The sequence below is a fragment of the Rana temporaria genome, chromosome 6, assembly GCF_905171775.1.
Source record: "Rana temporaria chromosome 6, aRanTem1.1, whole genome shotgun sequence".
Taxonomy (NCBI): Eukaryota; Metazoa; Chordata; class Amphibia; order Anura; family Ranidae; genus Rana; species Rana temporaria.
Window position 1 is genome coordinate 9,976,653 of NC_053494.1, and position 15,574 is coordinate 9,992,226.

General features: G+C 49.4%; 2 protein-coding genes across 2 annotated transcripts; both read right to left on the reverse strand.

Moving 5' to 3' along the window:
• Positions 1-1,058: 1,058 nt before the first annotated feature.
• Positions 1,059-3,432, reverse strand: UBE2T (ubiquitin conjugating enzyme E2 T). Its single transcript, XM_040356104.1, has 2 exons — positions 2,327-3,432; positions 1,059-2,090 (listed from the first exon to the last, which is right to left on the reverse strand). The coding sequence occupies exon 1, from the start codon at positions 3,317-3,319 to the stop codon at positions 2,759-2,761; it is 561 nt and encodes a 186-aa protein (XP_040212038.1). The 5' UTR covers positions 3,320-3,432; the 3' UTR covers positions 1,059-2,090; positions 2,327-2,758.
• Positions 3,433-8,518: 5,086 nt separating this feature from the next.
• LOC120943044 (apoptosis-associated speck-like protein containing a CARD) lies at positions 8,519-15,247 on the reverse strand. The gene is made up of 2 exons (XM_040356110.1): positions 15,113-15,247; positions 8,519-8,929 (listed from the first exon to the last, which is right to left on the reverse strand). Exons 1-2 carry the CDS (start codon positions 15,117-15,119, stop codon positions 8,658-8,660), a joined length of 279 nt encoding a protein of 92 aa, XP_040212044.1. The 5' UTR covers positions 15,120-15,247; the 3' UTR covers positions 8,519-8,657.
• Positions 15,248-15,574: the final 327 nt, after the last annotated feature.

Sequence of the window (15,574 nt, forward strand, 5' to 3'; positions counted from 1 at the left end):
AAAAATCTGGTGCCTACAAAGTCCACTTTCTCCTAGTCTCAGACTTCACAGTCTTTTTCTATTTTCTCTACATAATTCAGGATGTGGCACCTTATACTAAGGGGTGTTTGATTACCACCCCAGGGCAATCGTAATTCTAAACATAACTAATCTGATGAAGAGGGACATGCTGTCCGTTTTTGTCTGATCTCTCCATAGAAAAGAGCGGAGCTCGACGAGCCCCTCCCCGCACAGTGAGCAAAGAGGGACCCGCCATCCGCCGTCTCAGCGGAGATCAACGAACTGACTTCCTGCTGAGATGGCGGGAGCTCACAGACTCCGTAGCGACGGAGTCCGCCTCGTGTGGAAGGAGCCTAAAGCCCCTTTCACACTGAATAGTTTTTCAGGCGGTACAGTGCTAAAAATAGCAATGCAATACCGCCTGAAAAACTCCTGCACTGGAGGGCTTTCACACTGAGGCGATGCGCTGGCGGGAGACAAAAAAAATCTCCTGTCAGCAGCATCTTTGGAGCGGCATGTATACCGCTCCTTCCCATTTAAAACAATGGGAACCGCGGTAATACAGCCGGAAATGTGCCTCTGCAGAGGCGCATTGCGGGCGGTATTAACCCTTTATCAGCCGCTAGCGGGGGTTAATACCGCACCGCTATCGGCCGAATCCCCCGGCAAATCCGACGGTGTAGCGCCGCTATTCTATACGGCCACCGCCCCAGTCTGAAGGGGGTCTAAAGGCTGGCCCATACACGATACAACTTTCTTTAAATTTACCTTCAACTAAATAATGCAAGGGCCGGCCTCACTGTACACAAATTTAAAGTGTTTAGGTCTCACCTCATATTATATGGTTTTTTTAAACATAAAGGAAAATTGTATAATGTACGGCCAGCCTCACTTTAGCAGCCTGCAAATCACATCATCCGCACAGGTTCCAAAACACAGCGACACTGACCGCCATTTATACCATCCACAACAGGCCGTCATTCAGGGTGGAACATACAGTAAGACCTCGGATTGCGAGTAATGCAGTTTACGAGCGTTTTCGCAATATGGGCACTGTATTTTTTTTAAATCATGACTCTGTTTGCAAGACGAGCAGGATTCAAACCTCTGGTGTGCGCAGTACAACATGTGGCCAGAGGTGCGGGGAGGCGCTGGCGACACTCAGGAGCCGAGTGTCTCCAAACATCACCGGCACCCCCGCACCTCTGGCCACTTGCGGTATTGCATACAGTAAGAGTGGCACTGGAACGCATTATCTGAGTTTCCATTGATTTCTATGGGGAAACTCGCTTTGATATACAAGTGCGTTAGATTACAAAGCATTCTTCTTGAACGAATTATGCTCGTAATCCAAGGTACTACTGTATTGGTAAGCAGGGATGGTTAAAAAGTCACATGGGGGGGTGGCTTCTATTCATACCCTCCTGATACATCAGTGTGCTGGAACACCGTCAGGTACGATCTACGTTTAGTTCTCAAGTCACATTGGGGGGGGGGGGGGGGGGGAGGGGACATGAGCAGCCAATTAGCCCATCTACAACACAGGCACCCTCATTAAAGGCAGAGCAGCCTGTGACACCATCAGGTATAAGCCAGATTCTTTGGTTCTGGAGTCACACAGGGACAGTGACCGCCGTGCATACCCTCCTGATATATCAGAAGACCGGCCGTCATTCAGGGTGGAGCAACCCAGGCAACCATCCGGTATAGAAGCCAAAGTGTGATTCTCAAGTCACATGGGGACACAGGCAGCCATTTATTCCTTCCAGAACACAGACAGTCTTATTTGCAGTGGAGCAGCCTGTGACACCATCAGGGAGCGCATGTGTGGTCACATGGGGACACCAGCTTCCATTTACACAGGCTGGGACAGGATCAGGGGGAGATGGATTGGGCAGACCCTCCTGCGACATCATCGGTCAGGGTGAAGCAGGATCAGAGGGGCGAGCTGGATTGGGCAGATCCTCCTGTGACATCATCAGTCAGGGTGGAGCGGGATCAGAGGGGCGAGCTGGATTGGGCAGATCCTCCTGTGACATCATCAGTCAGGGTGGAGCGGGATCAGAGGGGCGAGCTGGATTGGGCAGACCCTCCTGTGACATCAGTCAGGCTGGGACAGTATCAGAGGGGCGAGTTGAATTGATCAATCCTCCTGTGACATCATCAGTCAGGGTGGAGCAGGATCAGAGGGGTGAGCTGGATTGGGCAGATCCTCCTGTGACATCATCAGTCAGGGTGGAGCAGGATCAGATGGATTGGGCTGACCCTCCTGTGACATCAGTCAGGCTGGGACAGTATCAGAGGAGTGAGTAGGATTGGGCAGGACCTCCTGTGACATCATCAGTCAGGGTGAAGCAGGATCAGAGGGGCGAGCTGGATTGGGCAGATCCTCCTGTGACATCATCAGTCAGGGCGGAGCAGGATCAGAGGGGCGAGTTGGATTGGGCAGACGCTCCTGTGACATCATCGGTCAGGGTGGAGCGGGATCAGAGGGGCGAGCTGGATTGGGCAGATCCTCCTGTGACATCATCGGTCAGGGTGAAGCAGGATCAGAGGGGTGAGTGGGATTGGGCAGACCCTCCTGTGACATCATCAGTAAGGGTGAAGCGGGATCAGAGGGGTGAGTGGGATTGGGCCAACCTTCCTGTGACATCATCAGTCTATCACTCAGGGTAGAGCAGGCTGGGCGAGGCAGTTTGTTTCTGAAGTCACGTGGGATAACAAAGTCATGTGACTTCTCTGCTGCACAAGTATTACATCACTCAGCCCGCCCCGTGACGTCACCCTGCTCCTCCCCGGGGCAGGGCCTCTTGCTCGGCTCCTCTCTCTCCGGCCCCGCCCTCTTGTGTGTGGCCCCCAGGGCCCCGGCGTGTTTCTGGGTCCAGGCCCGGGCGGTGGCGGTGTAGGCGGCTCGGTTGTACTTGTACTCCCGGGCGATGTCGGCCATGAGCGGGTCCTCGGGGTTGGGCTCGCTCATGAGGAGCTGTACGGAGGTGAGGACGGAGGAGAGGTTCAGCGCCGGTCTCCAGGCTCCCTTCGGCAGCGGCTTCAGGATGTCCAGACAGATGCGGCCCGCAGAGTCGATGTTCGGGTGGTAGATCGGGGTGATGAACTGCACCCGGGGCGGCTCGAACGGGTATCGCTCCGGTACGGCGATCTCCAGGCTGAACACCCCGCCCTCGTACGGGGACCCGGAGGAGCCCACCACCTGAGCCCGGAGCTCGTCTATCCGATCCCCGGACTGCCAGCAGCTGACGCCCGAGGGCGGCTCGGTACTGAGGAGCTGGAGCTCCCGCTTCAGACGGGATTGTCGCTGCATTTCCGGTCCTGTCACCGCACCGGGGCGGGAGAGCTGTGCTTCAAGGAGCGCGCCAGGCGGAACAGCCAATCAGAGCGGGGCGTGTGACTGGAGCGGCCAATCAGAGCAGGGGCATGTGACTGGAGCGGCCAATCAGAGCGTGGCGGGAAATGCAAGGGGCTTGTGTTGCGCGGGAGGGGATCACGTGACTTAATTACCACAGTGACAGAAGCGTGTACAATGATAAATAAAGTCTTTTTCAGCGGGTCCCCAAACATTTTGCCACTGGGGACGGCTGCGAGTGCGTAGAGGAAAAATAATGCCAATATTGTTCCCGTGAATCGCTGTAGGTGTACGTCGGCTCCTTTAACCGCTTGTGGATCAGCTCACGCACTTATACGTCGGCAGAATGGCGCGGCTGCTCAAAGCAATGTATATGTACACGTCGTTTTGAATTCCCCCGCCGCAAGCTCTGGACCCGCATACTCAATGTCCGCCGGTGTCCCGCTGTCTATGTAAACAAGGCATCTCCCTGTTCTGCCTAGTGACCGGACACTGATCATCTACTCCCTGTAATCTGGAGCAGTGATCAATGTTGTGTCACTTGTAGCCCATCCCCCTCACAGTTAGAATCACTCCCTAGGACACACTTAAAGCGGTAGTAAACCCGCACAAGAAAAAAAAAAACCTGCAAGGCATTATGAAATACTTACCTCAGAACGAAGCCCGGTCCACGCCGAGGGAGCCGACATCTTGACCTCGGTGTGTCTTCCGGGTTCGCGGCTCTGGCGCTGTGAGTGGCTGGAGCCGTGATGATGTCACTCCCGGGCATGCACACGCAAGTTTTCTTCAAGGCAAGTTCAGGCAACGCTGCTGGACCTTAAAGGAGTTCTCTGACCTAAAACTTTTAACCCCCGCTGTGCCCGGGCTGTAAAACTATACAAAATAAACTTTCACTTACCTGCCTACGATCCCCCGTTGTTCCGATATCGCCGTCCCGTTCTCCGGTCCCGGTCTCTTCCGCTTCCTGCGGGTCGGTGACTCATAGTGCGCTCAGCCTATCAGCGGCCGCGACGGGACATTGCTGCGGTCGCTGATAGGCTGAGCGCACTGTGAGTCACCGACACACAGGAAGCGGAAGAGAACGGGACGGCGATATCGGAACAACGGGGGATCGTAGGCAGGTAAGTGACAGTTTATTTTGTATAGTTTTACAGCCCGGGCACAGCGGGGGTTAAAAGTTTTAGGTCAGAGAACTCCTTTAAGCTGGGGGAAGTCAGAGCGCATGCACCGCTGACGTCAGCGGCTGCATGCATAGGAAATATCTCCTAAACCGTACAGGTTTAGGAGATATTAATTTTACCTACAGGTAAACCTTATTATAGGCTTACCTGTAGGTAAAATTTGGGTATACAACCCCTTCCTCGTCCCCTAGTGGTTAACCCCTTCCCATTGACAACGTCTGTTGATGGCGAAACGCGTATGGGTGGACGTGCAGTGATGTCACCACACTGAAGTGAGGAGAAAGGGCTCAGTGTATGCCGGCCAGCAAATCGGGAGTTCTTGAAATCCTTACCCCACGTGAATCCATCCTATCTTCCCCGGAGAGTAAAGGCCGCGGCTGGGTTATAGCCGACTGTCACACTAGGCTTGCCCTCTGGTACGCGGCCATTCATTCGGTGGTGGGCTTATCACTCATTGATGTGTGGCGTATGAAGTCACTGTGGTGTTGTTTAACTGCTTAACCACTTCCTTACTGGGCACTTAAACCCCTTCCTGACCAGAGGACTTTTTGCGATTCGGCACTGCGTCGCTTTAACTGACAATTGCGCGGTCGTGCGACGTGGCTCCCAAACAAAATTAACGTCCTTTTTTCCCCACAAATTTTATCCTCAGTCTAGGCCGATACATATTCTACATATTTTTAGTAAAAAAAAAAAAAAAATCGCAATAAGCGACTTATAGCGCCTACAAAATAAGGGACATAATTATTATTTTTTTTTTTTTTTTTTTTTTTACTAGAAATGGCGGCGATCTGCGATTTTTATTGGGACTGCGACGTTATGGCGGACACATCGGACACTTTTGACACATTTTTGGCGCCATTCACATTTATACTGCGATCAGTGCTATAAATATGCACTAATTACTGTATAAATGTGACTGGCAGGGAAGGGGTTAACACTAGGGGGTGAGGAAGGGGTTAAATGTATTCCCTAATTAGTGTTCTAACTGTGGGGGAAGGGGGGTGACTGGGGGGGTGACCGATCTGTGTCTCTATGTACAAGAGACACAGATCCGTCTCCTCTCTCCCCTGACAGCACCGCTGTCTGCGAGAGCCGGGAATGAGAGATGATCTCATATGTAAACATATGAGATCATCTCTCATTGGCCGCACAGATCGCCTAGGAAACGGCCGCTCCGATTGGCCGTTCACGGCGATCTGTGACTGGCTGTGTCCAAGGGACACGGCCAGCACAGCAGTTCCCCGCTGCGCGCTCGGGAGCGCGCGCGGGGAACGTGCAAAGGGGAGGCCGTAAAAAGACGGCCTGTTAGAGATTGGGAGCCGCGCTGCGGCCGTACAAAGTCGTACGGCCGTCAGCAAGTGGTTAAGGACCTCCTCCTGCAGATATACGTCGGCAGAATGGCACGGCTGGGCACAGGCACGTACCTGTACGTCCCCTTTAAGTGCCCAGCCGTGACCCGGTCCGGAGCTCCGTGACTGCGGCAGCGCGACCCACAGACCCGAACGCCGCCCGTGTCCCACGTTCGGTCCTCCGGAGCTGAAGAACGGGGAGAGGTGAGTGTAAACACACCTTCCCCGTTCTTCACTGTGGCGCCGTCATTGATCGTCTGTTCCCTGATATAGGGAAACACGATCAATGACGTCACACGTCCAGCCCCGCCCCCATACAGTTAGAAAAACATATGAGGTCATACTTACCCCCTACAGCGCCCCCTAGTGGTTAACTCCCAAACTGCAATTGTCATTTTCACAGTAATCAGTGCATTTTTATAGCACTTTTTGCTGTGAAAATGTCAATGGTCTCAAAAATTGTCCGAAGAGTCCGCCATAATGTCGCAGTCACGAAAAAAATCGCAGATCGCCGCCATTAGTAGTAAAAAATTTTTTTTTTAAAAAAAATGCAATAAAACTATCCTCTATTTTGTAAACGCTATAATTTTTGCGCAAACCAATCGATAAACGCTTATTGCATTTTTTTTTATTTTTTTTACCAAAAATAGGTAGAAGAATACGTATCGGCCTAAACTGAGGAAAAAAAATAGTTTTTCAAAATTGTCGCTCTATTTTTGTTTATAGCACACAAAATAAAAACCGCAGAGGTGATCAAATACCACCAAAAGAAAGCTCTATTTGTGGGGAAAAAAGGACATCAATTTTGTTTGGGAGCCACGTCGCACGACCGCGCAATTGTCAGTTAAAGCGACGCAGTGCCGAATCGCAAAAACTGGGCAGGTCCTTTACCTGCATAAAGGTCCGGGTCTTAAGTGGTTAACTACTTTCTAGAAGACCAGCTTGTGAAATGAACTGTTTTTACTCTGCCATGGTAACATCCAGCATGTTCATCCTCTGATGTTTGCTAATAGTCTAGTTTAAATATTGGCGCAGTTTTTTTCTGTATTTATTGTGTATTTGTGCTTATCCCACTCTAGATGCTGCCTTTGATAGTCTTTATAATTTATATTTTATATATATTTTTTTTTATTTAAGTTAGCGCAGTTTTTCTTTTTTCTTCTTAACCCCTTCACTGCCAGTGACATTTACACAGTAATCAGTGCATTGTTATAGCGCTGATCGCTAAATACATGACACTGGTACCAAAATAGTGTCTCTGATGTGTCCGCTATTTAGTGCGAAACGCATCAGCTGCCCAGGTTTTTGTTTTGTTTGCTGTGACTTGTAGTGCTGTTCCTATTTCAATAAAGACAACCATTGTCCAGTGTGCGGCTGTCCAGAAACACTGGAACACCAGGTATGCCCCCCTAGACCACCAGGGAAATGCCAATAAGTGCCAACCCACAATGCCTACCAGTGCCACCAGGCATGCCTATCAGTGCCACGTATCAATGCCCAGCAGTGCCGCCTATTAGTGCCACCCATAAGTACCCATCATTGCAGCCTTTCGGTGCCGCCTTATCAGTGAAGGATTCAGGTAGGATTGCGCATTTGTTACGGAGGCGCAGGGCAGCGTTTTTGCCCTACGCCCCCGCAAATTTACTGCGCTACCCGCGATTCACTGAGCAGTAGCTCCGTAAATTGCGTGTGCGCTGCACAAAAATGCCCTGCGTAAGGGCGCCTAATGTAAATTATCCCGTAGGGGGCGGGAATCATTTAAATTAGGCGCGCTCCCGTGCCGAGCATAGAGCGCATGCCCGTCGGGAAACTTTCCCGACGTGCATTGCAGCAAATGACGTCGCAAGGACGTCATTTGCTTCAGAGTGAACGTGAATGGCGTCCAGCGCCATTCACGAATCACTTACGCAAACTACGTAAAATTCAAATTTCGCGACGCGGGAACGACGGGTATCCGTTAGCATTGGCTGCCCCTGCTTTTAGCATGGGCAGCCTTATGCAAAAAACCGCCGTACGCAAACGACGTAAACTGTGTACGCAGGGCTCGCGTAACGTTGTGAATCGGCGTTAGTATGCAATTTGCATACTCTACGCTGACCACAATGGGAACGCCACCTAGCGGCCAACGTAAGAATGCAGCCTAAGATATGCGTGGCATAAGAGCCTTATGCCACGCATATTTTAGGCTGCAGTCGGCGTTACGAGGTTCCTGAATCAGGAGCATTCGAAACGCCGGCGCAAGTAAGCAGTTGCGCTGCGTAACTATGGTTACGCAGGCGCAATTGCTTCTTGAATCTGGGCCACTCATTTCCAAAATTGTATAACAGAAACAAATTTCCCCCCAAATTTTCGGTCTTTTTTTTATTTGTTTAGCAAAAAATAAAAATCGCAGAGGAGATCAAATACCAGCAAAAGAAAGCTCTATTTGTGGGAACAAAATGATAACAATTCTGTTTGGGTACAATGTAGCATGATTGCGCAATTGTCATTTAAACAGAGACATTGCTGAAAGCTGAAAATTGGCTTGGGCAGGAAGGGGGTGTACCTGTCTGGTATTGAAGTGGTTAAATAACTTAACACCTGGCTTTGTACTAGAAATATAATTTTATACAATATATAATTTCATCGGCTACAACAGATAGAAAGGTAATCGGACAGACGGTTCTGTGTCGCCGATGGTCCCATGTGATGGACTCCTCTCACTCAGACGTTGGTCCCAGGAACACATCTCTACTCATATAAACAGACCTAGTTCTATTTTTTCTAAGCATTGTTTGGGCTCAGCAGGTCTTGGATGAGCGGCCTGTTTTTGTTTAGTAGAATATTGAATAATGTGTCCTTGTCTTTGTTTCCCCAGCCTCGTATATAAGTGTACAGCTCTCTCATCTTGTCCTGCGACGTGTTCTGGCACCGCACTCGGTCATAATGTTCATCGTCCAACAGATTCGCTTGCAGAAGACCATCTAAGACACCATCTACTGCATACATCCGACTTATCAGAGCCTCCCGATGTCTGTCCACAAAGTGCTTACTGTCTGCGGATAAAGGAAAAGGGGCAGTATTGATATATTAAAGGAGAACTCCGATGTTGTTAAACTATTTATAGGACATTGATAGCAGCTACACCAACCATACCTTCTATCTCAATCTGCAGCATCTATGCTTCCTTAAACTCTTCTCCTTTGGGGGATCTATTTTACAGTTTTTCTTGGTATCATTAACAAATTCTATACTAATTACTTAGCACCACAAAATGATTATTGGTTTTGTATTCTCTAAAATGGGAGATACCGGGAGGTGGGTAGGGGGTGGACCCAAGGAACATTGCTTGGAGGTGGGTAGGGGGTGGACGCAAGGAACCTTGCTTGGAGGTGGGTAGCGGGAGGAACCAAGGAACGTTGCTCGAAAGTGGGTAGCGGGTGGAACCATGGAACGTTGCTCTGAGGTGGGTAATTTTTCTTGGTATCAATAACAAATTCTATACTAATTACTTAGCACCACAAAGTGATTATTGGTTTTGTATTCTCTAAAATGGGAGGTGGGTAGGGGGTGGACCCAAGGAACATTGCTTGGAGGTGGGTAGGGAGTGGAACCAAGGAACGTTACTCTGAGGTGGGTAGTGGGTGAAACCAAGGAACCTTGCTTGGAGGTGGGTAGCGGGTGGAACCAAGGAACCTTGCTTGGAGGTGGTTAGCGGGTGGAACCAAGAAACCTTGCTTGGAGGTGGGTAGCGGGTGGAACCAAGGAACCTTGCTTGGAGGTGGTTAGCGGGTGGAACCAAGGAAAATTGCTCTGAGGTGGGTAGCGGGTGGAACCAAGGAACGTTGCTCGGAGGTGGGTAGCGGGTGGAACCAAGAAACATTGCTCGGAGGTGGGTAGCGGGTGGAACCAAGGAACATTGCTCTGAGGTGGGTAACGGGTGGAACCAAGGAACGTTGCTTGGAGGTGGGTAGCAGGTGGAACCAAGGAACCTTGTTTCTGGGGAGTCTTATGTTCTTCAATTGGTGCTGGGAGGGATTTACTGTTGAGAAAGGGATCTATTGTTTCTAATTGCTGGGGGTCTATTGAATGCAAAACAAAATGATGCTTTGTTTTACATTCTCTAAAAGGGGCGGTACTCAGAGTTGGGTAGGGGGTGGACCCAAGAGACGTTGCTCTGAGGTGGGTGCGGGATGGAACCAAGGAACGTTGCTCGGAGGTGGAACCAAGGAACGTTGCTCGGAGGTGGGTAGGGGGTGGAAACCAAAGGAACTTTGCTTGGAGGTGGGTAGAGGGTGGAACCAAGGAACGTTGCTCGGAGGTGGGTAGGGGGTGGAGCCAAGGAACGTTGCTCTGAGGAGGGTAGCGGGTGGAACCAAGGAACGTTGCTCGGAGGTGGAACCAAGGAACGTTGCTCGGAGGTGGGTAGGGGGTGGAAACCAAAGGAACTTTGCTTGGAGGTGGGTAGAGGGTGGAACCAAGGAACGTTGCTCGGAGGTGGGTAGGGGGTGGAGCCAAGGAACGTTGCTCTGAGGAGGGTAGCGGGTGGAACCAAGGAACGTTGCTCGGAGGTGGAACCAAGGAACATTGCTCAGAGGTGGGTAGGGGGTGGAAACCAAAGGAACTTTGCTTGGAGGTGGGTAGAGGGTGGAACCAAGGAATGTTGCTCGGAGGTGGGTAGGGGGTGGAGCCAAGGAACGTTGCTCTGAGGAGGGTAGCGGGTAGAACCAAGGAACGTTGCTCCGAGGTGTGCAGGGGGTGGAAACAAGGGTCGTTGTTTGGATGTAGGTCGGGGCGGAGACAAGGGGTTACTCAGAAGGGGGGAGTGCCTGCACATATTCTCTGAGAAAAAAAAGATGTGTGTGTATATATATATATATATATATATATATATATATGTGTGTGTGTGTACATTATTATTATACAGGATTTATATAGCGCCAACAGTTTGCGCAGCGATTTACATCAGGGAAGACAGTACAGTCACAATACAAATCAATACAGGAGGGATCAGAGGGCATATATATATATATATATATATATATATATATATATATTTTTTTTTTTTTTTTTTTAAGGTAGTTGCAGTTTTTTTCAAATCTACTACAGCTCATCAGTTTGGTGCTGTATGTGGATGGCTGAATTGATCATTTTTTGGTCACCTAGCTGTCCTCCATTTTGTACGGGTTGTGCCCATTTTAAAGTCTGATCTTATTATGTCTCAGAATATTCTCTACATGTATAGAATTCTGCATAGTTATTATAATTCAGCGCTATGTGACAAACTACAAGTACCCATGGGGCCCCCTTGATGTACCCAACGCCCTCAGGACTTATCTCAAGAAGAACAGGTCTGACTTGTACAATGTTCAACTCGCCAATGACGTAGTGCTTGATCTTAATCACGCTCTAGTGTAAAAGGTATAAATGTAAGAGCTAAAGGGCAGAGTCCCCCGATGGTCTTCAGACTGATCAGGGAACCTCCCCACATGTATGTACGGCATGTGTCAAATAAAACCATATCTGATTTGAAACTACCCACAGACGTTTTTTTTCCTGTTTTTTGGTCTTTCGCTGATCCCTAAATGAGGCAAGGTTTACATTTGTGTGTTACAAGAACGCATGCACTAAAGTCACATTGACACTAACATGCGCTAGGGTTGCCACCTCATCCCTTTAAACCCAAACACATATTAATTACACAGGTTCTGTGGCTGAGTAAGGTGGCAAATAAACTCACTTAGTGCCTTATCTGCGTTAAATTAGCCTCAGAACCTACGTAATTAATACTGTATGTGTTCTGGTTTAGGGCCGGTTTACACTGGTCCAATATGCGCTCCGACAAGTCGCATGACATGTCAAATCAAAGGTTCCCTATGAGAGCCGTCTTAACTGTTCCGACTTGTGTCGGTCTGACTTTGAAAATGCTTTGTGCACTACTTTGATCCAACGTGGGCATGATTTCAGTCCATTGATTTGAATGGAAGTCAGGATCATCATCTTAACTAATCCGGGTTGGGGCATGAGACTTGTGCTCTGAGGAACTTAAGGGGGAACCACGTGTCAAAATTGAAAAAAAAAAAAACGGCATAGGGTTCCCCCTCAAGATCATACCATACCCTTCGGTGACGTAACCAGATGGCCACGCCCCATAGCTATATAAGAGCTGGCAGACACCGTCGCTGACATAACAGTGAAAACAAGCATCGGAGTAGCATGTTTTTTATTTTGAGCAGGTTGGCGGCGGAAGGAAGAAGAAGAAATCGGTGAAGGGAGAAGACCTCACCAGAGGGAGAAGACCAGATGGAGAAGATAGTGAGGGAAAAGACCTGAGAGAGAAGACAGCGGAGGGAGAAGACCTGAGAAAGAGACAGTAGCGGAGGAAGACCTGAGAGTGAAGACAGCAAAGGGAGAAGACCTGAGGGAGAAGACCTGAGAGAGAAGACAGCGAAAGGAAAAGACAGTGGAGGTAGAAGACCTGAGGAAAAAGACCTGAGAGAGAAGACAGCAGAGGAAGAAGACCCGAGAGAGAAGACAGCGGAGGGAGAAGACCTGAGGAAGAAGACCTGAGAGAGAAGATAGCAGAGGCAGAAGACCTGAGAGAGAAGACAGCAGAGGGAGAAGACCTGAGGAAGAAGGCGGAGAGAGAAGACAGCGGAGGGAGAAGACCTGAGGAAGAAGGCGGAGAGAGAAGACAGCGGAGGGAGAAGACCTGAGAGAGAAGACAGCGGAGGGAGAAGACGTGAGAGAGAAGACAGCGGAGGAAGAAGACCTGAGAGAGAAGACAGCGGAGGGAGAAGACCTGAGAGAGAAGACAGCAGAGGGAGAAGACCTGAGAGAGAAGACAGCGGAGGGAGAAGACCTGAGGAAGAAGGCGGAGAGAGAAGACAGCGGAGGGAGAAGACCTGAGGAAGAAGACCGGAGAGAGAAGACAGCAGAGGGAGAAGACCTGAGAGAGAAGACATCAGAGGGAGAAGACCCGAGGAAGAAGACCTGAGAGAGAAGACAGCAGAGGGAGAAGACCCGAGGAAGACCTGAGAGAGAAGACAGCGGAGGGAGAAGACCTGAGAGCGAAGACAGCGGAGGCAGAAGATCTAAGAGAGAAGACAGCGGAGGGAGAAGACCTGAGGAAGAAGAACGGAGAGAGAAGACAGCAGAGGGAGAAGACCTGAGGAAAAAGACCTGAGAGAGAAGACAGCGGAGGGAGAAGACCTGAGAGAGAAGACAGTGGAGGAAGAAGACCTGAGGAAGAAGACCTGAGAGAGAAGACAGCGGAGGGAGTAGACCGGAGGAAGAAGACAGCAGGGGAAGAAGACACCTTGGAGCTACGACAGGGGCATTCTTTAATTAATAAAGGACTTGTCTAAAACCGTCTCTTTGTTTTTTCTAACACTACACTTCTTCTTTTGGGTAAATGGGTAGGGGTACACTGTACCCCATACTCACAATGGAGGGGGCAGATTTGGGGGCTTCCAGATTCCGATAAGCCCCCTGCCCGCAGACCCCCAAAGCTACTGCCCAGAGTGGTCGGGAAGAGGCCCTTGTCCCCATTGACATGCAAACACCCCCCCCCCCCCCCCATGTTGAGGGCATGTGGCCTGGTATGGTCCGGGGGGGTGCTCACTCGTTCTCCCCTCTTTCCTGACCTGCGGGGCTGCATGTTTGGATAAGGCTCTGCTATGGATTTTGGGGGGACCCCACGCCATTTTTTTTTTTCATTTTTGGAGTGGGGTTCCCCCTCAAGATTTATACCAGACTCAAAGGGCCTGGTCTGGTCGCATGAAAGTCGTACATAAAGTCACAGGGCAAAGTCAGATCAGAAGTCGTACTACTTTCGGGTTGGATTAGTGTAAACATAGCCTTAAAAGGATGAGGTGGCAACCCTAAAGTGTGCGTCAAAATGCATGGTAGCAAAGTACATGTTAGTAAGATGCGTTGGGATGCCTTTATTAATTAATTGCATTGCCATATACCTGCAAAAGGTCTTCACATTTGTATGTGGGGCAGCTCATTGAAATGAATGGGCTGGCCTAAACGCACTCAAAAATGCACACACGCCATCGCACCTGCGTAGGTGTGAACAGAACAATAAAAACGACCATAAATGATCGACCTAGAATTATTGCTCTCACTCCAGCATGTGCGGCGATGCCTTTTATGTGTTCTGGGTCATCATTTACATACAAGTTCATGCCCTAGGTATGCGAAGACCCAAGAAGAGAAAGTACGCGACTGCTCTGTGCAGTTCCATTGCACAGAGCAGGTAAGTATAACGGGCCAGATTCACGTAGCTCAGCGGATCTATAGACCTGCTCGATCTACGTGAATTAAGATCCGCTCCCGCAAGTTTAGGAGGCAAGTGGCTAATTCACAAACCACTTACCTCCAAACTTGCGACGGCGGATCCTAAATCCCCCAGCGGAATTCAAATTCCGCGGCTAGGGGAGTGTCATATTTAAATCAGGCGCGTTCCCGCGCCGATTTAAATACGCATGCGTCGTCCGGGGAATTTCCCGGCTTGCATTGCTCCCACTGACGTCAATAGGACGTCAGTGGTTGCGACGTGAGCGGGACTTGCGACGCGCGTGTTCGTGAATCGGCGTACGCAAACGACGAAGGAAATTTCAAATTCGACGCGGGAACGCCGGCTATACTTAACATTGGCTGCGCCTGATAAAAGAAAGGGTAAGTATACGACGGAAAACCGCTACGGAAACGACGTAAAAACAATGCGACGGGTCCGCGTACGTTCGTGAATTTGCGTATCTCGCTGATTTACATATTATTTATCGTAAATCAGCGGGAACGCCCCCGGCGCCATTTTTAAATTTAAAAAAAGATCCGACAGTGTAACACAGTGTAACGCTGTCGGATCTTAGCCCTATCTATGCGTAACTGGTTCTATGAATCAGGCGCATAGATAGGACCAGTTTACGTCAGAGATACGATGGGGGATCAGGAGATACACCGTCGTATCTCTTTGTGAATCTGGCCCAACATATTTGTAAATTTTCTATAATATTATAATTTTTTTTACCTTTACAATCGCTTTAAGAACTGACGGCAGGCGATCACTAATATGTTTCACTTACTCATACGGTTCTGTAAATACACCCTGCTAGGAAGTGTACTTAGTCGGAGGGGGGGGCCATGTTTACCTAACTGAAGGATCAGATCCTCTACTTGAAGTCTAATAATTAAAGGGGGAATCCCTTGAAGCAGGAATCCTTTGTACTTACCAGCCATGACCGGGGAGTCCTGCGTCTGTGATCACGATCTCGGCGTGTGAGGGATATAATGTCTCTACGAGGAAATGAAAAAATATATCGGAAACTGAAAGTAACATTGTGACGGGAAGGACTAGTATCTCTTACTAGTAACTCTTACACTGCCGGTGTTGCAACTCCCTTGTCAGCAAACATATATGAGCTACCGAAGGAAACTTGCAGGACTGATAGACTGACAACCGATCGATCGGATCTCACAGAAGGAGACTCAGGTTCTAGTCCAGGCACAGCTGTGGTGTCCCCAGTGCCGGACAAGGATATTTTTATTTCATTTTATTTTATTAAAATGATATTTTACATATTTGCTATTCACTGTGCTATTATGCTATTTATATGGTTCTTCTTTACTATGTACTACCTACTAGACACACTGGGCCAGATTCACGTATTTCCGCGTAACTTAGCCGCTGCGTA

Bases quoted from the DNA above. Each gene is read 5' to 3' on its own strand.
- UBE2T (XM_040356104.1), bottom strand. From the start codon at position 3,319: ATGCAGCGACAATCCCGTCTGAAGCGGGAGCTCCAGCTCCTCAGTACC.